Raw genomic sequence first — 26,013 nt, 5'->3', positions numbered from 1 at the left:
GCTGTGACGCAGGAACAACCGAGGTGGCCGCAAGCGAGTGGAAGCGTGCAGGGGTGTTGCGCGGAAGGTGCTGCTCACACGTCAACACCACACCACCCACGGGCGCAATACCCACTTTCCCACCTGAATAAACCGCCCTTCTCACGATGTCGCATTCATAACACGCATCTGCGCTCTCGCTGCGCACCATGGATTACACACATATCGCAGAGCTCAGTCCAGAGCTGGCCACGATCGAATCGAAGCAGTTCCGAGCGACCGTCACGTTGATATGGCCGTATTCGTCATCGACGCGACAATTTGCCCTACTGCTCGCTGAGCCCGAACTACGACTACGGCGCAAGAATGGACAAGTCAGAGCGCGCTTCTCTGGCGCCAGCGCGAAGGCCATTGCGACAGCAGGCGTGGGCATTGGCGATGAGGTGGTCTTGAGCCTACGAGGCGCTGAGTTTGTTAACGAAGGCGCCGTCAGCACACCAGGCAAGAGCATTGAGTGGGAGCTATCGTACACACAGAAAGTGGTGATCCGGGTTTATCGCAATGGCAGCGAAACAGCAAGTCTCGAACTCGTCGATGCCGCGCCCACGCCTGCGACCGGATCGCCTGTCCGCCCAGCAGCCCCGACGCCTGCGCGCGAATTCTCCTCCCCTGCTTTCTTCAAGCGGGCGCGATTGTCCGACGGACCCTCCTTCCCAGCACCCTACGATCCCTTGGCGGACGAGACGGAAGACGTCCATGACCGAAAGCGACCTAGGAAGTCATACGGGGACTGGAAGGCGTGGACATACAGCGCGAGGACACCATCGCCGGAGAAAGAGGACGTGGACATGGAAGAAGAGCTCGAATCTGTTGAAGTGTCGCCTAGTCGCGCAGGGCAACTTCCACGTACCCCCGTCTCGCCTCAACGACCAGCCAGGCCCTTGCATGGTCAGGAAGGTGAAGAGACGGAGCCGAATACTCCAACAGACGAGGGTGCAGAGGTCGTTGGCGAGTCTTCTACGGGGCCACCAAAGGACGCCGATTCCCACCATCTCTACACTGGCCCGGACGAACACCCACCATCAGATGCACAATATGCTTTTGGAGGCGATACCGAGATTGACACTGAGGTTAACACCGAGGAAGAAGGCAACACGCGCGATGAGCTTAATGCTACCAGCACTAGCACCACCGAGGCGGATGTCGAAGAACAACAAGACGGACCACTTGAGCGCGTCCAAGAACCAGTGGTTGACATAGAGGCGGTCACAGGAAAGGATAAGATGAATTCGACTCATGAAGCAAGCTCCTCGGAAGTCGTAGAACCACATGTGGAAACCGAACCCGTGCCCGCCGCTGGGGCTGACAACCACGACAACAACGAGCTTACGATTGCTATGCCTCCTCCCGCCTTCCCATCGGTCGCCGCAGGCTTGTTGACGCCCATCGGTCGAGAGCCTGAAAGTCCAACGCTTGCGCCACAAGACGCCTCCAATCTTCCATTGCCGTCACCGTTTCCAGGAGAGCATGATGTTGATGCTGCGTCTTACTTTGGCATTGCTACTACTATCGAACAGCCGGTCGAAGCCGATGCTACGGGAGACAAGGAAGAAGATCCACCAAGTGAAGCGAGCTACATCGGCGAGACGTCCTTCTTCAGCTCAATAGGCTCATCGAGAGCTTCGGTGTTCCACCCGAATCACGAGTCGGCCTTCACACCTGTACGATTCACATTCGGCATGGACGGTGCTGGCTATTCTCGCCCCATGGAGCTATCATCTCCTCCGCCGGAAGCTCAGCCAGTCGAGGAGAAAGCTGAGATCATCGATGTTTCAACCTCGCCCGCCCCCCGCGAACACGACAATGGCGATTTGGAAGCAGAAGATATATCTCAGTCACGCCTGAGCACTCCCCAGAGCGATGATACAGATGGGCCCGTTGAAGATTTGACTACTGCAAATCCAGAGATGGTTGAAGACGAAACGGCCGAGCCAGAAGTCGTAGAACTCTCCTCGGAGGACGAAGAAGAAGCCTTGAGTGAGATCGAGCCGGAATCCATGGCAGTTGAATCTATGATGCAGCCCAACACTGCTCAGCAGCCTGAAGAGGATTCCAATGTCTCGGATGATATGCAATTTGTGACCGGAAGCCTAGAAGACATCCGTGGCCACGCACTGGATACAGGCACACAACATTCCACAGCTACGTCAGCTATCGTCGATTTGGGCTCCCCTTCAGATGATAACAGCGAGATCGGCACCAGGCATGAAGAGCAGCAGCTTAGCTCTAGCCAAAGAGAGTCTCCTTCTCAGGACCAGCCCTCTGCCATGGATCTTGGTAACCAGAGTGAGTTTGTAAACCTGGATTTTGCGACCGCGGACACACATGCTCTTAATACATCAGAGGAGCGAACAATTACTCACACTAAATCTCAGGAACCGGAGCCTGATGTTGTACCACACCCCACGGAGGAACCGTTTTCACCTGTCGTTGACCTGCCAGAACCGAGCTTGGAGGCTACTGACGACTACTTGCAAGATGCATTTCCGATGGAACACGCGTCATTCGGGCAGGAACATGAGCAGATAGCTGCCTTTGAAGATGACCGTCAATCGGATGTCCACATGGAAACAATAGAAGAGTCGGCCGTATTCCAGGCAGACGAATTCAATGACCAATTAGCGCCTGCCGATACCGCCCAGACAGCCAATGAGCCTGTGAGCCAGCATTTCGTCATCGAACCTGAGGATGCCCACAAGATCGAAAGCATGAGTGTTGTGCTTGAGCCGCCTGCAAAGAATACCAGATCAAAAGCAAAGGCATCAGCGCCCCTGGAGGAAGAAGATGCTGTCCCTGAAGCCAACAAACGATCCAAAAGATCTGTGACTTCTCATGCCCGTTCAGCCGTTTCACCACCCAGAACACACACTCGTTCTGCCCTCTCTCCTTCACAGGAATCCACACAGACTTCTCCTTATAGTCTTCGTTCACAGTCGAGATTGTCGCCAATGGAAAGCTTGTCAACCGGTGCTAGCATCGCTCGTCAGAGAGGCTCGCGTAGACATGCTTCGCAAAGAAGTGTAGACTCCATACCCGATATTGAAGTATCCCAAACGCAGGAGTATGACCGAATCGTTTCCAGTTTCCAGCCGTCGCAGGAGTTGGGTGCCTCACAAGGCAGATATTCCGATGTCGCTTTCATCAAAGACTCTGAAGAAGAGAGCGCACGCTCTAAGTATTCGATTTCTACTTTGCATCCCTCAGACATGGAGTATATGCATCACAGCGACCCTGTCGACCGTGCCAATGCTTTTGATGATGAGAATGATGAAGGCTTGAAACCGCCGCCAGCAACTGCGCCAGAGTTAGGGCCTTCAAAGAAGAAGGTCAGAGGGAAGAAGAACGCGCAGCAAAGTGTGGAGATGAGGAGTAGTAGTCCTGCTCAACCCGAATCTCCGTACGTTACACAGCCATTGGTCAGCAGTCCAGGTACGCAACGACATGTAGCGCGATCAAAGGACACGATAACTCCCAGCCCACGTAACGTACGAAGAACGAGGAGGAAAGTATACGATCTTCCAGGTGGAGGTAGCCAAGACGTCGGTGATATTGACGCGCTCATGCGCAGCTCACCACCCGTTTCACCTAGGATCGACCAACGGACAAGACAACAGGGCAAAAAGCCCGTCACCCCTGTTGCAAGCCAGCAGACTGCCATGGAGTCGCAGCCCAGCATCAACGCCCAACATGAACAGAACACCCTTTTGACGCCTCAGCTTACGCAAACAACATCTGCAGGTCTGCGCTCCGTCCAAGCCGAGACCGAGGTCGACATGGAAGTCTTGACCGCATCACCAGAGCCCAAAACAACACCGCGCCGTAAACACAGATCGGTCGACGCAGCAACTATTCCCGCATCTCCAACCTTGATTGATCCATCGTCCGACGACGCCAACACTGACGCGCCCGATCCACCCTCTGTCGGCCTTTCCACTCCGCTAGCTTACTATACTCCTCTAAAGGACCTCGTCTACTTCCTCAACCGCTCCTCCGACTTCCACTCCGCTACCAAACCCGACGTACTTGCCCTGGTCACCTCTCCTACTACGCCAAGCGAAAAGGCCAAGAAGGGACCAAAACACTGGTTCACCAGTCTTCAGATAACGGATGCTAGCTCCTGGCCCGAGACGACAACGGTACAGGTCTTCCGCGCTTATCAGAATGCACTTCCAGAGGCGCAGGTCGGCGATGTGGTCCTACTCCGAGCGTTCGCTGTCAAGTCGTTGAACCGGCATCCCATGCTTATAAGCGCGGATGAGAGTGCATGGTGCGTATGGCGATGGGGCAAACCTATCTGGGGGGCGAAGAGAGGTGCATTTGGTGAATTGAGAGCAAGAGAGGAAATGAAAGGACCGGTTGTTGAGAAGGGTGCAGGGGAGTGGCGAGAAGTGGAGAAGTTGAGAGATTGGTACACTGCGAAGATAGGTACTGAGCTGGCAGAGAAAGAGGAGGCAAGGGTCCGAACGAGGAGTAAAGACAAGGGGAAGGAGCCGGTGGATATAGATGCATGAGAACTGTGGGCTTTTGCGTGGCGTTGAGGAACGTCTCGAGTGTGGTATGGCTATGTTATCGGCGCATGTATAGGGTACACTGGGTGCATCACGTCCACGTTCTGAGGGACCACATTAGCATGAGCAGCACTACATCACTTTGCGAGTCAACAAAGTATTGAGAGATCATTCATGTGTCTCATTGGTTTCTACCATATTCCTTTTCATGCGATCGTATCTTCATAGCCCACACCTAAACCCTGAGTCTAGAGCCAGCTTTTCGCTCGGAGCGTCTGTGACTACTAGACCGATCCGTGGATCAGCTTTCCGTCACAGAAGCTCGTAGCTACTAATCTCACTCCATTCTCTCGTAGTCTAATTGTATGAGGCGTCTATTTCTCGTAAACCCAGTCGTGCTGGGCGGACTTCCAGCTCTGGACTTCGCCCTCCTTGAACCAGAGAGCGATCTCCTTCTTGCCGTTCTCGACGCTGTCGGAGCCGTGGCAGACGTTGCGGCCAACGTCGAGGGCGAAGTCACCACGGATGGTGCCGGGGGCGGAGGCAAGGGGGTTGGTGGCACCGAGGATGGAGCGGCCGGTCTTGACGGCGTCACGGCCCTCCCAGACCATGGCGCAGACGGGACCGGAGCCCATGTCTAAGAAGTGTTAGTGGTAGAACTGGGTATGTTTCGCTCGATATGGCCAACGTACAGGCAATTAGACCAGGGAAGAAGGGCTTGTCGCTCAAGTCGGCGTAGTGCTTCTCGAGGTGCTCCTTGGAGGGAGTGACGAGCTTGATGGCGGCGAGCTTGAAGCCGCGGTTCTCGAAGCGGGTGATGATGGGACCGATGAGGCCGCGCTGTTGGGCATTCGTTAGTATATGTGCTTTTTATCTTTTGTTGAGAACCCCGCTGTCTGAGTTGTAACAGCAGAATCATTGTGACAATTGATTCACTATCGACAGCTTGAGAAGTATAGGGGTCAAAACGTGAGGGAGATACATACCTGAACACCGTCAGGCTTGATAGCGATGAAGCTATTCAGCTGTCAGTATACCGTTCACCGCCCTTCAGCTGCCCCTCGTCTTGGGATCAGGATGCCCAACGTACGTCTGCTCGGTAGTCATTTTGGCGATGAATTGACGATTGAGTTTTTGTGTAGAATTGATGTGTCTTTACGACTTGATGAGAGGAAACGAGAAGGAGAGGCGGACGTGAAGCTGGAATTTTATGAAGGGGGTGGGGTATCGACGCCCTCGTTGTTGTCTAGTGGGGTAGCTTGCATAAAATTATGCCTGATTTGTGCAAGAGAGCTGGACCCTGACCTTGGCGCTGCTTCAAAGTCCACATGGCATCTCGAGCGTCGAGGACTGGTCGATTGATTGATTGACTGATGATATTCCAGGCTGGCTTCTGTGTATTAGAGAGCTGCCTGTCATGATTACTTTACGGAAGCAGCCTCCCCGGTGGACGGCTGTGCTTTTGATGTTGGCGCTGTTGGCTTGCCTGTTCGTGCCAGCTGGTATGTAGCTAAGCTCACCCCCGATATATCCAGCCCACGACTACATTCCCTCTGCACACCTATGAAGCTATGAGGAGGTTACTAAAAGATACCAGTGTCGGTCAAGCACGAGAATTTCAAAACATGCAGTCAATCGGGCTTCTGCAAGCGCAACCGCCAGTTCGCCGATGACGTCTCCGCTTCGAGCTCCTGGACCTCGCCCTACGTCCTCGACCCTGCCTCAATCACGTTCAAAGATGGCCAATTAGACGCCGTCGTGCTCAAGACACTGAAGGAAGGCGAAGAGAAAGCTCGCTTGCCGCTTACTGTCACGTTCCTGGAATCGGGCGTGGCACGCGTTACTCTTGACGAAGAGAAGAGAGCCAAGGGCGACATCCAACTACGACACGACAGTCAAGCACGGAAGGAGCGATACAACGAGGCGGCGCAATGGACTCTTGTTGGAGGACTAGACCCGTCCAATGGCGCTGCTTTCAACCCCGAGACGGAAGATGGCTACACCAAGGTTGTCTACGGCAAGGGCAGCAAGCACCAAGCCGTCATCCGCCACGCGCCCTTCGGCATCGAGTTCCAACGCGATGGCGAGACGCAAGTCAAGTTCAATGAGCGCGGCTACATGAACGTCGAACACTGGCGACCCAAGGTCGAGAAGCCCCAAGAGGAGAAGAAGGAGGGCGAGGAAGAAGCCAAGGAGGAAGAGAAGAAGACCGAAGAGCCTGTCGAGGACGAAAGCACGTGGTGGGATGAGAGCTTTGGTGGCAACACAGACAGCAAGCCGAGAGGCCCTGAGGCTGTTGCGCTAGACATCACGTTCCCTGGATACGCGCACGTCTTTGGTATCCCAGAGCACGCAACAAGGCTATCTCTCAAGACCACCAGGTGCGCAGTATCTACACAAATATATCTACTTAGCTGACAATCTCTAGGGGCGGCGACAATGCCTACACCGAGCCATACCGACTGTACAACGCCGACGTCTTCGAGTACGAGATGGACAGCCCCATGACCCTCTACGGCGCCATCCCGTTCATGCAAGCCCATCGCAAGGGTTCCACCGTCGGTGTCTTTTGGCTCAACGGTGCCGAGACCTGGATCGACGTGACAAAGAAGAGGAACACTGCCAACCCGCTCGCTCTTGGTGTTGAGGGCCATACCGATACTGAGACGCATTGGATGTCTGAGAGTGGTCTGCTGGACGTCTTCGTCTTCCTTGGACCGACTCCTCAGGACCTCACTCGCCAGTATGGTGAGCTGACTGGTTACACGGCCATGCCCCAGTCCTTCGCTATCGCCTACCACCAGTGTCGATGGAACTACGTCACCGACGAGGATGTCAAGGACGTCGACCGCAGGTTTGACAAGTTCAACATCCCGTACGACGTTATCTGGCTCGACATTGAATACACACAAGAGAAGAAGTACTTCACTTGGGATCCTCTGACCTTCGCCAACCCCGAAGGCATGCAGCAGCAGCTCGACAAGCGTGACAGGAAGCTTGTTGCGATCATCGACCCTCATATCAAGAATACGAACGATTACCCGATCATCGACGAGCTGAGGAAGAAGGACCTCGCCGTCAAGAACAAGGAAGGCAAGCAGTACGAGGGCTGGTGCTGGCCTGGCTCATCCATGTGGATCGACTGCTTCAACCCGGCTGCCATCGACTGGTGGAAGGGCTTGTTCAACTACGACAAGTTCAAGGGCACTGCCCACAACACTTTCATCTGGAACGACATGAACGAGCCCTCGGTATTCAACGGCCCTGAGACAACTATGCCCAAGGACAACTTGCATCACGGTAACTGGGAGCACCGCGATGTTCACAACATCAACGGCATGACTTTCCACAATGCAACATACCAAGCCATCACCGAGCGCAAGAAGGGCGAGATTCGCCGTCCCTTCGTGCTTACTCGAGCTTTCTACTCTGGTAGTCAGCGCACGGCTGCCATGTGGACTGGCGATAACCAGGCTGAGTGGAGTCATCTTGAGGCTTCCATACCCATGGTTCTCAACCAAGGTATATCTGGCTTCCCCTTCGGTGGTGCAGATGTTGGAGGTTTCTTCGGTAATCCAAGCAAAGAACTCTTGACTCGCTGGTACCAGGCTGGTATCTACTACCCATTCTTCCGTGGTCACGCTCATATCGACACTCGTCGTCGTGAGCCATACGTCGCTGGCTCTCCATACACGGAGATCATTACTCAGGCCCTTCGTCTTCGATACCAGCTCCTACCTGCCTGGTACACTGCCTTCCATGAGGCTCACACCACCGGTGCCCCTATCATCCGACCCAACTTCTGGGTTCACCCTGCCGACGAGCGCGGTTTCGAAGTCGACGACCAACTCTACATTGGTTCTACTGGTCTTCTCGCCAAGCCAGTCACAAAGGAGGGCGCTGACAGTGTTTCTATCTACATCGCGGACGACCAGCCCTACTACGACTACTTCGACTTCACCACTTACAGCGGCGCTGGGCACCACACTGTACCAGCTCCTCTTGAGAAGATTCCTCTTCTCATGCAAGGCGGCCACGTCATCCCACGCCGCGACCGTCCTCGTCGTTCCTCTGGCCTCATGAAGTACGATCCTTTCACTCTGGTCATCGCTCTCGACAAAGACGGCAACGCTGCCGGTACTCTGTACGTTGACGATGGCGAGACCTTCGACTACGAAATGGGTGCCTTCATCCACCGCCGCTTCTCCTTCGACGGCACCCGCCAGATCCTCACTTCCTCCAATCTCGACTCGAGCAAACGTACTATCAAGTGCGAGAAGTATCTCAAGACGATGGAGAAGGTGCGCGTCGAGAAGATCATCATTGTCGGCGCACCCAAGGTTTGGAAGGACAAGTCTGAGGTCGTCGTCATGCAGGAAGGTGAGAAGGAGACGCAGAGGAAGAAGCCTGTGCCGCTTGAGTTCCATGCTGCCGAGGGCAAGAAGGCTGCGTATGCGGTGGTGAGGGACCCTCGGGTGTTCATTACCAGAGGGTGGAAGATCGACTTCGCGGAGAAGGGTGCTGGGCACGAGCATCATGGTCATGAACATTGAGCTCTGGGGTGTCTAGATGCATGAGAAGCACGCACTGCAATAGGGAAAGGATCGTGGAATCTGAGATGAAACGCAATCTGTATAGAACTAAGATTATGAATAGTGTCGTGTGCATATGAAGACATCTTCATCAGCGTGTATAGCTTCAGCCGCTCACTTTCTCACTGCTCGGACGCTTTCGTGACCGAACAAATACCACGGCCTCTCGCTCTGATCGGTGCGTTCTGTACGAATCGCATGTATGACGAAACATGCACCCTCATTCGCTATCCGTTCCAATCTCAAGCTCGAACACTAAGCCATGGTATCAATCGCTGGCACTTCGCTGCGTCCCTTGCCATCTGCCTTTTTCCACACGCCATGTAGAGTACCGTCAAGTCCCACATCCCATAGGAAGGTCCAATTTGCGGTGACAAACTCATCGTGTGGATAGTGATCGACGAAATCCTCCGCATCTGCTTCTGAGGCCCAGAAACATACTGTTCTAACCTGCTGAGAGTTGACCACCCTTTCATTGAGCTGGCACGTCGTCGCATCGGCATGCCAAAGCACATAACGGTCCGCCTTATTCGAGAGAGGCAAGTCGCCCGGAAAGCCATGGATAATTGAAAGGCTCGCGAGATGGAGTAGGAAGATAGCTGAGATTTCCCTGAACCATTCAACGAGGTCTAAGTATGTAATAGGTTTGACGTGCAGGCGGACGTGCTGCATTTCTGCGAAAGTCTCGGGTATGTCGAAGTGAGCTCTTTGCTGCTGATATTGGAAGGTTCCGAGGTAGTTCCGGAATACTTTGGCGCACTCGCTGTCCATTTCAGATCGAATTTGGCGACAGGATAGGTAGAGCCCAATGTAGGAGGAGAGAGGCGCTGTGTGAGGTATCGCGATGTAACCGTATACTTGATTGCGCAATTCGGCGGGTAGATCAAGAAACGACGACATCTTGCATTCGGCTATGGCAGACGCGTTTGGAGTGCTTGTGGTGACTTGGAAGCTGTTGTTTGTTGGTGCTTGGTGGGTGAGTGAGTGAGGAAGTGACCTGCATATAAACAACGCGTCCTAGTGCAGAAGGCGCGCTTGTGTAACCTTCACTTGCGATGACACCAGCGCCGAAGGCGCCATCGTTGCAAAAAGTTGGAGCTACTTCCACGTATCACAGCTGTCCAAATGACTCATACAAAAAGTACCTACATTGCCTGACTCCTTGACAGCGTTCGGTCGCACAATGCTTGGGGCTAAGGTTGGGAATGGATACCGACGTGGAATGTCCGTCGATGGAGAGATCCTCGACAATGGCATCGGCATAGATGGTATGACGATTCTTGGAAAATTGAAATGCGGCAAAGAGAGTCAGTACTTAAGCCTGCAATATCGCGATGTCTGAGACCACAGCAGCATATCAACATGCGGAGACACTGACGCAGTGCTGTGTAGAATCAACGAATGTGTCTCTGGTGGCAACGAACCTTGGAAGCTTCCTTTCAGATCTTCATATTCGCATACCTGTTTCTATACTACCGTCGGCGACATGTTTTGTACTGTGCAGTCTCGCGCACTTCGAAGATCTGGCGACCCGACGATGCGTGACGTCAAAGTGAGCGAAGTCATTGGTCATTCACTCACGACCACATTATGTCACAACGCAAACGTCAGGCGCAAACAAAACACAGCAACGACGTTTCGCACCCTCCTTTCTCCAGTTTCATACAACGTTGAGCGACCCCTACTCCCTTTCCATCGCCATCCAAAGCATAGTCGCCATGCCTCAATACCACACCGCGACCGGAACGGTCTCGTATCCAGATGCGAAATCGAGCTTTCCCAAATTTCCACAGGTCGGGTTCGGTCGCGCGGTCGCCATCGGTATCGGAGCCGGCTTCGTAGGAGCCTTGGTGTAAGACAGTCGCCGCCTGATCTTCTATCTGCAAATGGCTGACTTTCTCCAGCATGTCAGGATCGAACAAAGTCGAACAGTTCTTCACAGGCCGTCCAGACTCTTACGTACCCGCGCGAACGATGGGAAACCACATGGGTGTCTCGCCGGAATTTTACCAGCGCCACACCTTCCTATTGAATCATGCTCATCATTTCGGTATGGGCATGCTTGCTGGGCCTTTCAGAGCGGCCATGTCGTACTACGGCGTCATCGGACCGGTCGCTGTCTTCATGCATACCGGTATTCGCATCATGCTGGATCAATTGATGGAGACCACGGCGAACGTGTCAATGGTTCCGTGGACGTGGCCGATCAACGAGCAGGTCATTGACATTTTGCATAAGGGGACATATGCGCTTGTCACTGGCTACATATGCGATAAGATGGTTAGGGGCGTTGACTGGTTCAACAGCTGATTGCTTTTGTGAGTTCAGCAGTCAGTGAGCCTGAAATATACAGGGGGGGCCCGGCGGCTTGTTCCAAGTCCCATACTGTAAACTTCTTCCACATCGCATCCGCAGAGGCGATGCCCTGTCGAATGAATCGTCCAAATAGGGGCGGCATATTCTCATATACATGATCGGTTAATTAGTAAATGTTGACCAAGAGCTCGTCCCGCCAATATGTGACGGTGTTCATCTTTTCATCCACCGCTGATGAAGCAATCCAACGTTGTCATGAAAGTGTCAAAGTTGGTGGTCACCTAGTGCAATGAGCCGAATACAATGTATAGTGATGTATTAAAATTTAAGGTGTTACTTTTGAGATGGAGCTTCGCAACACTAAAGCTTCATGGCATGTTCGGATTCGGGGCTCCCTTGCTCAATTTGAAATGGCCGGGATGCAAGTTCTGGAATACCTGAGCGGGATCGTATTTTTTGCTCACACCGACCAGTCTCTCAACATTCGCCGCTCCGTAACTAGCGATCGGATCCATGAACTGGGACGCGTAGTTCATGTAGATGTAGTCATTGTCCACGCCTTTGGCTTTTGCCTCTGCCTTGACCTTCTTAATGATCGTAGATAGGAACTTCAAGATAGTTGCTTCATCAGCTGCGTTGGCGAATGATGCACTCATGTTCATGATGAAGATAGGGCCTTTAGCGGGCGTAAGACCAAGGGCGTTGCCACCGTTCTTCTGCATACCCTTCAATTGGCCTTCAGTGATAGCCTGGATTGAGATTGTTGGGAATGCGCCTTGAAGATCTTGTACGTCTGGGATGAGGCTGTAGAAGGTGTTGACAAGGAAGCTGAATAGCTCGCGATCGACCTTGAATGTGGCATCCCATTGGGTTTGGAGGGAGCCGAGCGTGTCGTTCGGTGATCCACCATTCATCTTTATAGTAAGGTCGCTGAGGTAGCCAATTCCCGTGTCGTCCATGACAGGCGTAAGAGCGTTGATATCATCAAAGACGGAGGCATTGGCAATGGGCTGGGCGTAATGAGTCTGAACGATCGCGATCTTGCCCATCCCTGGGTAGTTGCCAAATGATACGATCTCGGCAGCGTCGGTATCCTTCGAAGAGCCGACAGTAGCGAATTTGTAGATAGCATCGAGGACAGCTGGGAAGTTGTTCTCTGTGAAAATGCGCTGGCCACCCCACATCTTGCCAAGGGGAAAGGCGTTGAGCTTGAAGTTAGTAACTATACCAAAGTTGTTACCGCCACCGCGAAGAGCCCAGTACAGATCAGCGAACTGAGTTGGGCTTGCGGTGACACCGAGACCAGATGCAGTCACAACCTCATAGCTAGCAACGTTGTCGCATGCCCATCCCAGCTTGTTTGAGAAGAACGAGATCCCGCCACCAAGAATGAGTCCCGGAACACCGACTGGAGCCATCTAAAACCATTTTAGCCTTTGTGTCCCACATGTGAATGTAAATAACCTACTCTGCCTCCAACAACACTGACACCAGATTTCTCGACACCCTTATAGACATCGACCCAGCGAGTTCCGGCTCCCACGTTGGCATACTTCTTGTCATTCGACACTGCGACTTGATTGAAACGCTCCATCGAGACGGTGATGCCGCCATCAATACTCGACGCTCCGGCAAAAGCAGCATGGCCACCACCTTTTACAGCGAAAGGGCACTGCGTTAGGCGAGAGAGAAGAACTAGCGAAGATACTTCGATCGTGTTAGATGGCTTAAAGACACATCTTGGGTTCACAGTTCCCTGTTGAATGCTCCAATAACTGCCAGTAAAGGCGTCATAGGCGGACGTCTCCTCGGACAGGAGCTTGTCGCCACCATATATCAGCTTCAGGGAGGAGCACTGGGAAGCAGTCAGTACTTTAGATTATGAGCGAAGTGTTCGGTTCAAAACATACAGCGATAGAGCAACCGCTTGATGCACTTCGTTCCACCAGACCAGAGAGCTCAGGAATAGCTGAGACATTGACGCCGTTGGATATCAAGGCTTCCGTGATATTAAAGTCTGCGGGTTCAAAGATTCCGTTCTGGGCTGAAACGGCTGCCACGATGGCGCCAAGCGAAAGAAAGGTCTTCATCTTGGACTTTGTTCGTAAAGAATGAACGATGCTGGGCGTGATCGAGATACTCAAAAGTATTGCGGTGTAGTATTAGCCCAATTTATCATTCTGTACCTGGAAGATCTTCCGCGGACCACTATTGGCACATCGTGCCCAGGTGCATGCGCGGTTCATCTCGCTTGGGGTTCCATGACTGCGTTGCTGGCTGTGAATGGCTCAATACTAGGGTTGCCGCATGCGAAACTTAGTATACGTGCGGCGGTGGCAAAGTTCGAGCTCGGGACGCGGCGGAGTTAGCCATCCTACGGGAAGGGAGCCCTTACTGTACCCACGGCTCGCTTGCATAGATTATATTGCGGCGGCAGACCCGACTGCTTCTGTCGTATCTACCTGCTTCATGGCGCTGGCGTACATCCTACTACATACCGTGGCAACAGAGAACGGTGTCCACTAATCCACGAACCAACCTCTTCGGCGAGATCTGGTAGCGATATGGCGGGTGATCTGGGCGGTCTCACGCGGGCAGTCGGTCGGCTGGTGCACGGGTGCCGCATTTGGCGCAGGTAGGTGCACATGTGGGACCCTGAACGCCAAGCGGCGCTTGGCCGACGAGGCGGCAGCCTGCCGTCCGAGGATGGACGACGTTGTTGGGACCACGATTCCATGCCTGTATCGCGTCACTATCTATCTGAGGGCATTGTTAACTATACATCAACTGGTCAGCTGTCGTGATAGCAACTGATGAACGGCACCACTTAGCTGCTTCTCTTTCTTCGCAACGATCCCGAGGCCCTTGAGGTTCCCGCTTCAATGGATTCATGCCCAGGTGGAAGTGGGCCCGCACTCTACATCTGCAGTATGTGATCTTGGACGCCGGGTAGCCAATAAATTTCTCGATAGAGATCCAGCAATCTGGTTAATGAGTACACAGACACGCCATCGCAAGTACCATCCCATCCGTCAGGACATGTTACCTTTCTGGGGAAGTTCTTTTCGCTTCCTTCGTGCGTTGAGCGCAAAGGGCCACCACCGGCCGAAAGCCCTACACAGATACGCGGTACGATCCTCATCATATACGCTCAACACGGTCGCTCCTAGGGCCTACATGAGGACAATGCGACAAGCCGCAGCAATCTCTTCCACCAGCCTAATCGGTTCATTCTCCCGGTGTTAGCCTAAGGAAGCTTTTGTTCATGAGCCTGAGATCCTGTGTTCTAGATCGCATCGCATCTCCGGGTACATACGACGTAGGATGCTTGGGACGGCAAGCCCAAACATGGACAGGGTTTGCCTGTGACACTCAGCCTCCTTGAGGAAGGAGTCCACTTGTCGGTTTTGGTCAACGTACATCATCAGGTACCATTGATTCCTGATACTGGCTGTCCCAGGGACCCGGGAACCACGCCGCAGAGCTCTCCGAGTCTTCCAAGAACCCCCGACATTTGTATTTCGATTGGAACGATGCTCTCCAGGACTTGTAAATCCGTTTGGCTATCGATTTCGCATCAACTCGAATGTCCGCACCCCAAAAGACACCTATCACGAGGGACGAGCTGGTGCGTGCAAACGCCGCCATGCTCGTCCTGACATCAATATTTGTGTTCTCTCGCATCACGATCCAAGTTTTGAAACGTCGATCATTCGAGCTCTCGGACTTCTTCATCTACTTTGCTTTCGCTTTATTCGTCTCAATGTGGACATGCTATCTGATGGCAGTATGGCCTATGTTCCGGGTGTTCGCAGTCCTGGGAGGCCTGGCCAGACCCTACGCGACAATGATAGAAGATACTGCAGCTATGATCAAACTGATCGTAGCAGGCCAGATGTGCTTCTACACGCTTCTTTTTTCGGTCAAGATGTCTTTATTGACACTCTACCGTAAGCTGCTGACCGGTCTTCCTGGCGTGTACAAGAAGATATGGTGGGCTATCGTCTCCTTTTGTATGATCGTAAGTCATTTTTTCTCACATTGGTTTCGTGTCCAGGATGCAATGGCTTACTTCCGAAAGTCATGGATTGGCAGCGTTTTCAGCAGCATTTTTACGTGCGATGATCTGAAGACCAAATATGCGCAAGGCAGATGCGTTGGCACCCCAAACGAGAACGACAGAATCATTTTCAGTCTTTATTTTGCATACTCGGTAGACGTCGCTACCGACTTTGCGAGTATGTTGAATAAGCCTCTAACATTACACTACGCGATGCTGATCAGCGACAGTAATGTTTCTACCAATCCGACTGACTTGGAATCTCCAACTACCACGCAAACAGAAGATTGGTGTCTTCGTGCTGTTCGGCAGCGGCTTCGTATGTATCGCTTTCGCCACGCTTCGTGTTGTACAACTCGGAGTCGACGATCGTGGCAGAGCGACTACACCTGAGCCCAAGTGGTTGTTACTTTGGACTGTTGTAGAGTGTGCTATGGGTATGCTCTGCTTGGAGACCTGACAAGTGTAATCTTCACTAACAATATCCCTAGCTATCATCATCGGATGTTCACCCGCCTTCGCGATACTGGTTCGCAAACGCTCGAACGCTTCGAAACCGTCCTATAACGCGCAAGGCTATGTCAAACAAGCGTCCGACAACATAAGAATGAAGAGTATAGTCAGCTCATCGATACGACCGCAAGGCGAAAATCGAGATCCCTTTTGGGGTGATGCGCATAGCAGCCAGGAGGAACTTGCGAAGAATGCCGGGCGTATCGTGGTTAAGACTACTGTTCATCAAGACGATGAGATATCAAGTCACAATTCCAAACGTAACAGTACCGGTGGATCATGGGCCGTTGAGTCGCACACTGGGAGTAGAAATGTTACTTATAGCACGGCTCGCCATTAAAACGTAATAGAGGCATAACTAGCATGCAATTCAACACCTCCACACCCTATTTTGACCGTGATCTCTGTGACACATTCCCACAATTCCGCAACCCGCTCAAAACGCCGGGAAGCCATGTCTGAACTACGCTAGTAAAACCATAGAAAATACGCAACCAATCACACGGCCATGATCGACTCGCCACCGTCCTGCGTTATTCTTTTCCGGATGTTGATCTTAAGCAGCCGGCCCGTAGCCTTCACCAAGCTTCCATCGTCATTTTGCGCGAGTACAGTATTGGGACAGTACACAAGCGCTTCTCCGGTTGCCAATCCCTCAATCTCCTGCATAAGAGCCTTGTCGTCGTCCAGGCCGCTGATGTGTCTCTTGAGCGCGGCATACCAGGTAGGGCTTGTAAAGCGATGAATGACGCTCATGTTGCAGAGCGCAATAAGGTCCGTGGACACGGTCGGTTCTTGAGTGGAGATGATCACACGGGTACCCAAGTGCCGCTGCACACGGATGGTGTGGTAGAGACTGTCTGCGAGAAACTTGGATCCTGGACTATCGGACATGTACTAGCGTTTTGTTAGTGAGAGCTCATTGGCTAAGAATTCAAAGCATATACCTTATGCGCTTCGTCCAGCACCACCATCTTACTCTTCACGGATGATTGCAGAAAGCGGTCCATGCCCAGCTTGAAGAGAACACAAGCTGTGCTGGATGACATAAAAGCATCAGACAGATCCATGATGACCATCTCACCTGGAAGAAACTCTGGCTCCGCCGCCTTGCCATCCAGATCAAGGAATGACTCAAGCATTGCTAAACGTTGTTTGAGGGCTTGCGTTTGTGCCTCGTTGAGATCTATCCGGTCCACTTCTTTAGCGAACGACTTGTAATCGAGTACTCCATCTTTCCGTGTGCGCGACATCTTCCTGAGAACCATTTCGACCTGGCCCATGTAAAGCGGAGGGCTCTTATCGCCAATACCCATCAATGCGCGCAACCCAGCGATGTCCAAAGCCTTGGCGTTGAGTTTGAACGGGATCACGCGGATGTTTCGAAAAGGATCCTCGTAGTGGCTTCCAATCGCTGCATTGTCGGCGGAAACCAATACAGTGATTCTTCGTACGTTTTGGCCAGGAAAATCGGGCTGCGCACGAGCCAGATGCACAGCTTCGCTGACGCTGAATCCGGCTCCACCAGTGCTCCAACTTCCATAACTGAAGACCAGTGCACAAGCAGGTGCTTCCAAACGGCCGAGGTTCTTGGATGGGATCAAAGCATTTTCGAGCAAGCAAGCTGTGGTATGACTTTTGCCACTTCCTTGAACACCACATATGAATGCGGAAAATGGCACGTTGGTATTGTGAAATAGGCTGACGTCATGCCCGGCTTCATCCAGGTGGTTACCGATGAAGCCAACTTGCGGGACTAAGTCTTTCGCGTGTTGAGTGACCACAGGGGCCGAAAGCAACGGCGCATGCTCGATGTCTCTCCTGACTCCTAAGATAGTTGCATTGGATTTGTCGGGTTTACACTTGTTTGGAACAAGACTATCCATGAGACTGAGGTCCAATTTAAAGTCCAGTCGATCAATTTCCGCGGCTATCGGTAATGAGGGGGGTGCCTCAGCCTTGCGAGCAGCGTGGCTGGATCCAGAGATTGGATGAATATCCTCGCGGCTGTAATCGCCCACACGCAGTTCCTCGAACGAGTATTGCGAATATGAGCGTAGGAATGTGATCGTGTCGGACAGCTCAACAGGGTTCCCATGTTGGTCTTTCTGAATGACGTACGTCGGGGGTTTACCTGCAGTACCATTGTTTGCGGCTGGCGGCGCCGTCTTATGGAGTGCCTGTGACGGAGATGAAGATGGCGGCTCCAATGGTTCCGAGACCATTGCCGAAAGTTGCGATGCTGGCGCTTGGATTACTGGGGACTCTGTTGATGTGCGTGGTATAGGGGTCGATGGGACTGCCGACTGCATCATTGCTTGTGGTGCAGTGTTTTGAGATGCTGTGGTCGTTGCTACTGTTGTTTCGGCCAGTGAAGATGCAGTGTGTTGTAAGCTCGGACCCTGAGCTCCCCTTAATCGTTCACGACGGGCTTTGGACTTGTCTTGTTGGACCACAGTTGTAGAAGGGAGACTTTTCAATACACGGAGTCTGCAACAGATCAGCAAGTCGACCGCCAAAAGGATCAAATGATACTCACCGTGACACCGCTCGGTTAATTCGCGCATGCTTTGCTCCATCTGGCTCATGTGCTAAGAGTTTTCCAAGAAGTTTGGGCCAGCCGATGAAGTTGGATGTATTTTCATCAAATCCTATCTCGATGTACTTATCCTTAATCCACTTATGCAACTCTTCATCTGGATCGGGCGTCACCGGGGGTTGACTGTTGACTTCGGCTGGTCCAGAAGTACTTGTTGACGCAAGACTGCTTGAGCCGTTGCTGCTTGACGTGCAGTCTTCGTCATCTAGTATCCTTTTTCTAGCAATGGTAGCCTGCGCGACGTTTCTATCGGTGGCGCTATCTGTGTCTGACACCAGCGGCTCCTGCACTGGAAGCTGGTCTTGCGCGGCTTTGGACGGTATCGACGGGTTTAAGGCAGCGGATGTGTCTGCAGGTCGAGTTTGTGACGATGCTGCTGGAAGACTGGCAGGCGACGACGGCTTCAGCGCTGCATTTTGCGTTAGAGGTTGGATTACGGAGGCTTCCGGCTTTGGATCCTCTGTCGATGACATTCCGGGTTCCGCTGTAGACGAACCGAAATAAGAGAACTTGAGCGGCTGATTCGCAGCGGCTGATGCCTTGAAATTTTCCCATGCCTGTGAAACATCGGACGTCCCGCCTGAAGGAAGAGTCGACGTGGAAACCTGCGATAAAGGCGCTTTCGATGCCTTTTTTGATGAGAAGATAGTCTGTGGTTCCTCGTCTCGAGATGTTGATATGACACTTGGTGTCGCTGCGCGAACATCGCTCCCCTGGTTGGACTGAGTAGGGAGGCTTTGCGCTACCGTTGCTTCGTCATCCCCTTGAGCAGAGACGAAATCTGACTCGGTATGTTCCGAGGCATTTGACGATGAGCCTGACGAGGCTGCGTTAGAGCTACCATCCGCTGGTGGGGTGACTAAGCCTGAAATTTGCTCATCGTTTTGCGCGACTGTCAGTGGCTGTGTGCACGACTTTGAGCGTCTCCCGATATTTATCTTCTCGATACTACTCATGTGTTAGCCTGATTACCACCTGGACCGATTTTAGGAACATACTTCAACACGGCCAAAATCGTAGACATGGACTCAAAGTCTGGTCTCATTCGCTGCAATTTCTCGATGACAGCGTTACGATCGTGAAAACGGCCTGTAGAATCGAGCGGTGCATCCGAGCAAAGCTCCTGTCACTGTTAACAACCTGCAAAAAGAAAAGCACATTCGGTAGCCTAACGTTGCAGAACTCCTCGCTCAAGCTAGGTTGCTGTCAGTTATGTTGGACTTAAGATGATGATACTGTGCTAGACGCAACTTACTCGATAGGCTCGGCTCCAGTTCCGTAAACGGTCACTGGGTATCCTGCCTCTGTTCTCTTTGTGCGGCCGCCGACATCCGCATTATTGAATAAAGAAGGCGTTGACGAAAACATAACTTTATCGTTGGAAGGGTGCTTTTCGACGTCGCTTTACAGGAGGTATACGACTTTGCTCGAGCATTCAGTGTTGGGTGGGTGGAGAGCGGGAATGAAGCCGTTGTGTCAGTAATGTCCTGTACGAGCGCACGCTGAACCAATTGTGAATGTGGGACCGCCCTCGTGTGAAGCAGGTACCGTAAAGAAATAATGACGCGTTCCCGAGGTGACGGTTATCGATAAACCCCTGGCGCTACCAGAAACCCTGCAATGCACCCATCCATGGATGTATGGAGAAGAATCTTATCAGCACTCCCCATTCCTCCTTACTCTGACAGACAAACCTTTTGCCCAGCTGTCATTTCACATGATCTCTCCAGTTTCTAGCACCGTTGGCGTTTCACCAAGGGATACCTTACGTAGGGATACCGGATGACCGGCGTAGTATCGCTGTCGATGACGTCATACGAACGCGAGCCTGACGCGTCAAAGAATGCACGTGTACAGCTGCCAAACCAACAACCGTAGGAACTTTCTGCGCATTCGCTACTCTGCATCCATTCGGGTTCCCATGGAAGTACCGCCGAGACGTGGAAACTTCTAGTCGACGAACGGCAAATCATGTTCGGTCCTTCTTGCAACACCGTAGGCACAGACCCATTCCCGACTATTCGGCTTCATTACGCATGTCATCAAGCATACCGACTCTGCTACATGAACTATTTCGGCCTTGACAGATGCTCCTATGAAACGTCTGTTGTACTTCAGGTCATCCTCGGTCAAGCCAGGAAGACAAAAACTTCCAAGGTTTGCTTCCGGCGCCGGATCACACACAAAGACCCTACCCTACGGCTTCCCACTGCCGCTCCGAAGACAGAGTGAACTTCATAACATGTCTCTTTCGTACGTGATTTGAAGTTGGCGTTCTTGCTCTAGCCATGACGCCCAATGCTTTACGACGCGCACGTTACTCAGCGCCTTATTCCACCAATCCATCTCATGTTGGTAGTTGCGACCACCTTCCAGATCTTTAATCCGATAGCTGGGCTTAGGGAAAAGTTCCTTACGACAGATGCAGCATAGATGGCTATTTTCCCTTGCAGCATGGATCCATTGCTCCAAGTGAGTGCGACAATAGCTGTGTTGACATGCTGTGACTACGCCTGGCGGTGTAATCGCGTCCTGGCACACGGCGCAGTCGGCATCAGTGAGGCCTTCTATGGGAGCTGATACGTTTTCGACCGGGATCGGTTCCCCGCGCCATTCCATCTGAGCGCCGTCTTCGAAAGCTTCCAAACACTCGTCTTGATTCGTCTCGATGCGTAGTCTTAACTGCTCTAACTCATCGAATATATCGAAATTGGGTGGTACGCCGAGAGCCGAAGTATTGCGTTCCACATCAGCGTCGAACTCAGCCATGAGCTTGCCTTCCAGACGGCAGAGAAAGAAGGTAAGTCGAACTACTAACACATAAGCTCTAGCGTTACGAGTTAGGTGAAGGATTCTGGTCTTCTCGTGCGGCCCATCAGTGCCACTAGCGTTCTGGTACCATAGGCTCTCCAATACTTCTCTGCAACGATCGTTAAGCGCGTATAGTGAGCTGACTGCCTCCTTTACAGTCCATGACCAGTGCTTCTTCGATAAACAAGCCGCAGCATCTACCAATGTGAGAAATCTTATGCCTTGGCGTGTCAGCTCTCTACCAAGTCTGACCTGCTTTGGCCAAGCTTTGTTGGGCAGCACGCGATTTGCATTGAGTAGGAGAGTCTGGAAGCTGACATCCTCTTCTTCGGCAATTGGTTCGAGCAACGCCTCAGGTGCCGCGAAAGTAGATGGGTGGGGTTGTGGCCGATAAGCAAGTCTCCTCAGGTTAGTGCTTCCAAACAGCTCCTTCAACTCGTCACGCACAGTCTCAGGCCGTTGAGGCTCGTTGTCTTCTGCCAAATGCCGATCTGCAGCTGCTAGAGCATTATCCAGGCGTATCGATATGCGGTCATCGATCCAGTTACCGGGCATGTCTGATTGTCGCAGAAGTCTTGGTGTGCTATCGTTGTTCCTTGCGGAGTTGATTTTCGTTTGGATAGACAGGCTGAACAGTCGGGGCTAAGGCGCAACAGGAAGGATACGCAGGCTCTATTTAGCGGTAGGAACCTGTACAGCGTGCACGTGTGCGAAGCGGAAGGTGTGTATCAGATGACCAGGGAGCAGTGAAGACTGGTTGGAAATGAAGAACAATCCAGCGCATATGTATGTGTTCACGTACGCCCAAGGCTATATAGTAATACTGTTCGCTGTTTCAGGAAACAACGAACAAGGCAGTCTGACAGCTAGATTGTTCTACATCGATCTGTCACGAGTTTATACTAGATCATGAAGAGAACGCCAGTGGTCAAGACTAAAGTGTCAAGAGATTCATCGGAACTTCTCGCAACATCAAAGTCACAAACACTACAACAGATCGTCACAAAAACACTCGGAAATATATCGATAAAGTGATGCAGCGTCTTCATTGCCATCCGATGTAGCCTATACCACTATCGGACCTGGATACCACAGCTCCTCCTAACACTACTAAGTCCAATCCAATTCATACTGATCTTTATAATATAAACATATTTACGTTCCCCTCCAAACTCGAAACCAATCGCCAGTCGTTTACGCGCCCTGGATACGGCGGCAGAGAGGGCGACCCCTCTCAAGGGTGTTGGGGTCGCAGTTCAATCGGCTGTCCTCGATGCAGGTCAATTGGGCGCCGCCTATGTGATGTAATTAGCTCCAAACGCTCATTCATGGGTCATGATATATAGGTTACTTACAGTTGTTGACGCTGTCGGGGACACATCGGCCGCTCTGTCCGTTGACAGTGCATACATCCTGCTTCAAGCTGGTGTTTGCGACACAGCAAGCGCCCTCGGGAACGGGACGGTTGTCGTTGGCGCCTTGAGGCCTGGCAGCCGCGAGGGCGGAGAGAGCGAGGACAATGGCAGAGATGGTGAACTTCATTTTTGCGGTTGATTTGGTTGGTTGGTGGTTAGGAAGGTGTCGGTAATAGTGTTTATGGTTAAGGGATTATTGATAATGAAGAACCGACCAGCGGAAGGAATAGAATTGAATGAAGAGCGAAGTAGAGAGTAGTAGAGAAGACTGTTGTTGAAGATGCTGATGAGGCTACTATTCGGCGCGGTACGAGGCCTCTTATAGAGACTGCCTCAGGAAGCTCCGCAGGCGTAGATGTTGGCCTCGGCTCAGCGAAGACTTCACGATGCATTGCTCTCCCTGGCCGCAACATCCGTACTGCATCCTGCGTCTGCCCCAACTCCCTCGTCCTACACAAAAGTTCCACCGGCAGAAAACACACGAGACAAACACAAAACAACACAATCGGTTGCGTCGGCCTGGAAAACACGGCCACACGCCTGCTTCGAGCATGGCGGAAACGGGCGCGTGAAGAGAATGGATACCTTGGCGCTCAGGCGCCCTTGAAGGCATATCACGATACGCAGATCATACAGGAACGGTCGCTTCGACCTTCTAGGCGCTTTGCGAGACGTTGGAATGATGGCGGGAGGGTAAGGAGGGATGAAACTGTTATGCTGTTTGGGTGGCTGGGGTGAAACGTTAGCTTCCATGGAGGGCGGCGAGCCACAAGCGAGTCGTGACCTTCCGAGGTCGACAGAACATTGCGCCTCATGGAATGGACGAACTTCACGTTGGTTTTTTCTGCATTTCTGGTTTCTTGTGTTTGTGCGAGTCGGCTTGAATAGAAGAGATCCGCTCGTAGGTCATGGCTTGCACACGCGTTGTGGCAATTCAGTTGAACTACAAGGAACTTGATGCATACGAAGCGGAAGTTCTGGTTCGATACTAAACCACTCACTGGGTAGTAGTGTTGATTGTGGATGCCTGTGGATTTGCATCGGCACATACCTAGTCTTACAATGGCGCATATGCACTTGCTCTTTCCAATGTCAAATGTGGTTGCAGGTAATCGCAAGAGTGCAGTCGCGAGATCTTAATATGGCTTGAACCTTGCCTTCTCTTTCTTATCCTTGCGTCTCTTCTTCGCTGATGCCGCTCCTTCATCAACATCCATGGTGCTCTCTTCTGAAGGTTTCCAAGCACGAATCTGGCCATCTTCGCCACATGTGTATGTTGTGTTTGTCTGCCATGTATGTCAGCTGTAGAACGTCGTGTCATGTTGTAATGAGGAGATTGTGCCTACATGAGTGTCAGTGAAGAGATCGCGGACAATCTCCTCGCCGTGGGCGCCTGGGAAGGATATGCTCTTGTCGAGATCAAAGCTGTAATCCAGAGGTCCGTTGGTACCTTTGTCGATCGGTATGAGGTTGAGGTGGTTCTCGCTGTGACCACTTAGTACTGGTGATCGCTTTGGTATACACCACAGATGGAAGACATACCTATGCTTTCCTGCAGCAACACAAGCTTGTTGTCCGACCCATGCCAGATCCACGACATACTCACACCCTAATCCTTCCCTAACGTCGCCCCACACCTTCGGAGTTGGTTCTTCCTCTTCCTCTTTCTGACTCTGTAGAGCGAAGAAACTCACTGTCTCGTCCGTGCCGATTGCATAAATGTCTGTGCCAGGATACATGAAGCCTGCATGTGCAATGGCTGACCCATGGTTCACAACTTGGTACAAGGCATCATCTTCATCTGCCTGAGAAGTGTCGAAGATGTTGATTAGGCCGTCCGTGCTAGATGATAAGAGTAGGGTTGGGTGCGATGGGTGCAAAGCAAGGTTCGTCACGGTGTCAGTATGAGACTCTACGTAGGATCGGAGAGGAGCTGCAGGGCTGCGCTGGTCCCTAAGGATGGTTAGTGATACTGATACTACCAATAGACGAAGTCTGTGGCGATATACCATATGTAGACCGGCGAGCAGGTCGGTCCGTCTTCTGGGTTTTCGATACCAGCAGCAACGAAGTTCTTTTCAGCGTCGCACACCAGTGCTGAGACAAGCTTGTGTGCTGTGCTCATCGTTAGCCTCGCATCCCTCGCACCCAACTAGGCAAGGATCTAGTCACTCACGACTTTGTATCTCTAAAACCTTCTGCTTGCTCCTCTTGTCCCGAAACCTGATTAATCCGTCTCTTCCTGCTGTTGCGACAACATTGCTGGGTGCATCGTTCGCTCTTTCCAGACAGGTTATGTTTTCATTTGCGTTTGCGATCACACCATCAGGTTGTAAGTCGGCGCTATAAAAACGCAACGAGTCGTCCGAAGATATGCAGGCCAGTTGATCGGTCAAAGAGTAGGTGAGGGGATCTTGCCGTGACGCTGTGGAGATGATTTTGTAGATATACGAGCCGGCCGGAAGCCCGGTGTTGGCGCTAGAGACCTGGCGGAGAGGCGCCATGGGATTCTTCAATCAATGTGTGTTGATGTTATTGCTGCAGGTGTGACGATGGGCGAAAGAGGTCACGTTATTGCGACGGCAGCGGGACGAAGTTGAAGTAGAAGAAAATTTGCAGTCACCGAGCGTGGTAACGATGCCTCCACCCAAGCGTTATTCAACACCCATATTGCCTTGTTGCCTACATTTTCCGATAATATCGTATGCATAAGACGAGTGTGATGACAGGAACTACCCGTCAGCGCCTTCACGTGCCCGCTTCAAATGACGGGCGATTGGGTCGGCCAGCATGGGAAAGCTCAACGCTACAATGCTGGAATTGCGCATCTCATCGTTCCGCAAGCTTCGCATCGGACGATGTAGCGAGGCCATCGTGTCGAAAGGTTACAAATGTCACGCAAAAACACAATATGTAGCCTTGATATGAAACTCGTGCAGACATAGTCTTAGTCAACACAAGCGATTAATACAGGCAGTCCCTCTCCGATCCCTCCTGAGCCCCATCCACTGACATAACGCCAGCAGAAAAAATAGGCCGTCACTCCCGCAGTTTAGCACGTCAAGCGCTCCTTGCCGGCGATATCGAGGTTCGTGAAGGAAAGGAAGTTGGCAGGGCGCGCGCGAGAAAATATCGGGTATCCGCCAAGTGCGTGACTAAG

The 26,013-nt window shown here is 52.2% G+C and overlaps 9 protein-coding genes across 9 annotated transcripts; 3 read left to right on the top strand and 6 right to left on the bottom strand.

Annotated features, from left to right (window-relative positions):
• Nucleotides 1-188: 188 nt before the first annotated feature.
• J4E93_002881 (uncharacterized protein) lies at nt 189-4,550 on the top strand (the record flags this gene model as incomplete). Its single annotated transcript, XM_049340822.1, has 1 exon — nt 189-4,550. The coding sequence occupies one exon, from the start codon at nt 189-191 to the stop codon at nt 4,548-4,550; it is 4,362 nt and encodes a 1,453-aa protein (XP_049201704.1).
• Nucleotides 4,551-4,921: 371 nt separating this feature from the next.
• On the bottom strand, nt 4,922-5,654 carry NDK1 (nucleoside diphosphate kinase; the record flags this gene model as incomplete). Its single annotated transcript, XM_049340821.1, has 4 exons — nt 4,922-5,184; nt 5,240-5,387; nt 5,534-5,564; nt 5,638-5,654. 4 exons carry the CDS (start codon nt 5,652-5,654, stop codon nt 4,922-4,924), a joined length of 459 nt encoding a protein of 152 aa, XP_049201703.1.
• A 310-nt stretch (nt 5,655-5,964) lies between these two features.
• J4E93_002879 (uncharacterized protein) lies at nt 5,965-9,100 on the top strand (the record flags this gene model as incomplete). Its single annotated transcript, XM_049340820.1, has 3 exons — nt 5,965-6,049; nt 6,145-6,928; nt 6,976-9,100. The coding sequence occupies 3 exons, from the start codon at nt 5,965-5,967 to the stop codon at nt 9,098-9,100; spliced, it is 2,994 nt and encodes a 997-aa protein (XP_049201702.1).
• A 1,757-nt stretch (nt 9,101-10,857) lies between these two features.
• On the top strand, nt 10,858-11,449 carry J4E93_002878 (uncharacterized protein; the record flags this gene model as incomplete). The annotated part of the gene is made up of 2 exons (XM_049340819.1): nt 10,858-10,991; nt 11,044-11,449. 2 exons carry the CDS (start codon nt 10,858-10,860, stop codon nt 11,447-11,449), a joined length of 540 nt encoding a protein of 179 aa, XP_049201701.1.
• A 374-nt stretch (nt 11,450-11,823) lies between these two features.
• On the bottom strand, nt 11,824-13,545 carry J4E93_002877 (uncharacterized protein; the record flags this gene model as incomplete). The annotated part of the gene is made up of 3 exons (XM_049340818.1): nt 11,824-12,873; nt 12,924-13,310; nt 13,366-13,545. 3 exons carry the CDS (start codon nt 13,543-13,545, stop codon nt 11,824-11,826), a joined length of 1,617 nt encoding a protein of 538 aa, XP_049201700.1.
• Nucleotides 13,546-16,526: 2,981 nt separating this feature from the next.
• Nucleotides 16,527-18,253, bottom strand: J4E93_002876 (uncharacterized protein; the record flags this gene model as incomplete). Its single annotated transcript, XM_049340817.1, has 2 exons — nt 16,527-16,925; nt 16,976-18,253. The coding sequence occupies 2 exons, from the start codon at nt 18,251-18,253 to the stop codon at nt 16,527-16,529; spliced, it is 1,677 nt and encodes a 558-aa protein (XP_049201699.1).
• A 2,609-nt stretch (nt 18,254-20,862) lies between these two features.
• Nucleotides 20,863-21,993, bottom strand: J4E93_002875 (uncharacterized protein; the record flags this gene model as incomplete). Its single annotated transcript, XM_049340816.1, has 2 exons — nt 20,863-21,929; nt 21,987-21,993. The coding sequence occupies 2 exons, from the start codon at nt 21,991-21,993 to the stop codon at nt 20,863-20,865; spliced, it is 1,074 nt and encodes a 357-aa protein (XP_049201698.1).
• Nucleotides 21,994-22,632: 639 nt separating this feature from the next.
• Nucleotides 22,633-22,980, bottom strand: J4E93_002874 (uncharacterized protein; the record flags this gene model as incomplete). Its single annotated transcript, XM_049340815.1, has 2 exons — nt 22,633-22,733; nt 22,794-22,980. The coding sequence occupies 2 exons, from the start codon at nt 22,978-22,980 to the stop codon at nt 22,633-22,635; spliced, it is 288 nt and encodes a 95-aa protein (XP_049201697.1).
• Nucleotides 22,981-23,989: 1,009 nt separating this feature from the next.
• Nucleotides 23,990-25,357, bottom strand: J4E93_002873 (uncharacterized protein; the record flags this gene model as incomplete). The annotated part of the gene is made up of 5 exons (XM_049340814.1): nt 23,990-24,139; nt 24,200-24,338; nt 24,396-24,806; nt 24,863-24,968; nt 25,030-25,357. 5 exons carry the CDS (start codon nt 25,355-25,357, stop codon nt 23,990-23,992), a joined length of 1,134 nt encoding a protein of 377 aa, XP_049201696.1.
• Nucleotides 25,358-26,013: the final 656 nt, after the last annotated feature.

This window comes from Alternaria ventricosa (genome assembly GCF_023758065.1).
Source record: "Alternaria ventricosa strain BMP 2768 chromosome Unknown scaffold_4, whole genome shotgun sequence".
Classification (NCBI taxonomy): Eukaryota; Fungi; Ascomycota; class Dothideomycetes; order Pleosporales; family Pleosporaceae; genus Alternaria; species Alternaria ventricosa.
The sequence above is the reverse complement of the archived record's forward strand: the minus strand, read 5'-3'. Positions and strand labels throughout refer to the sequence as shown.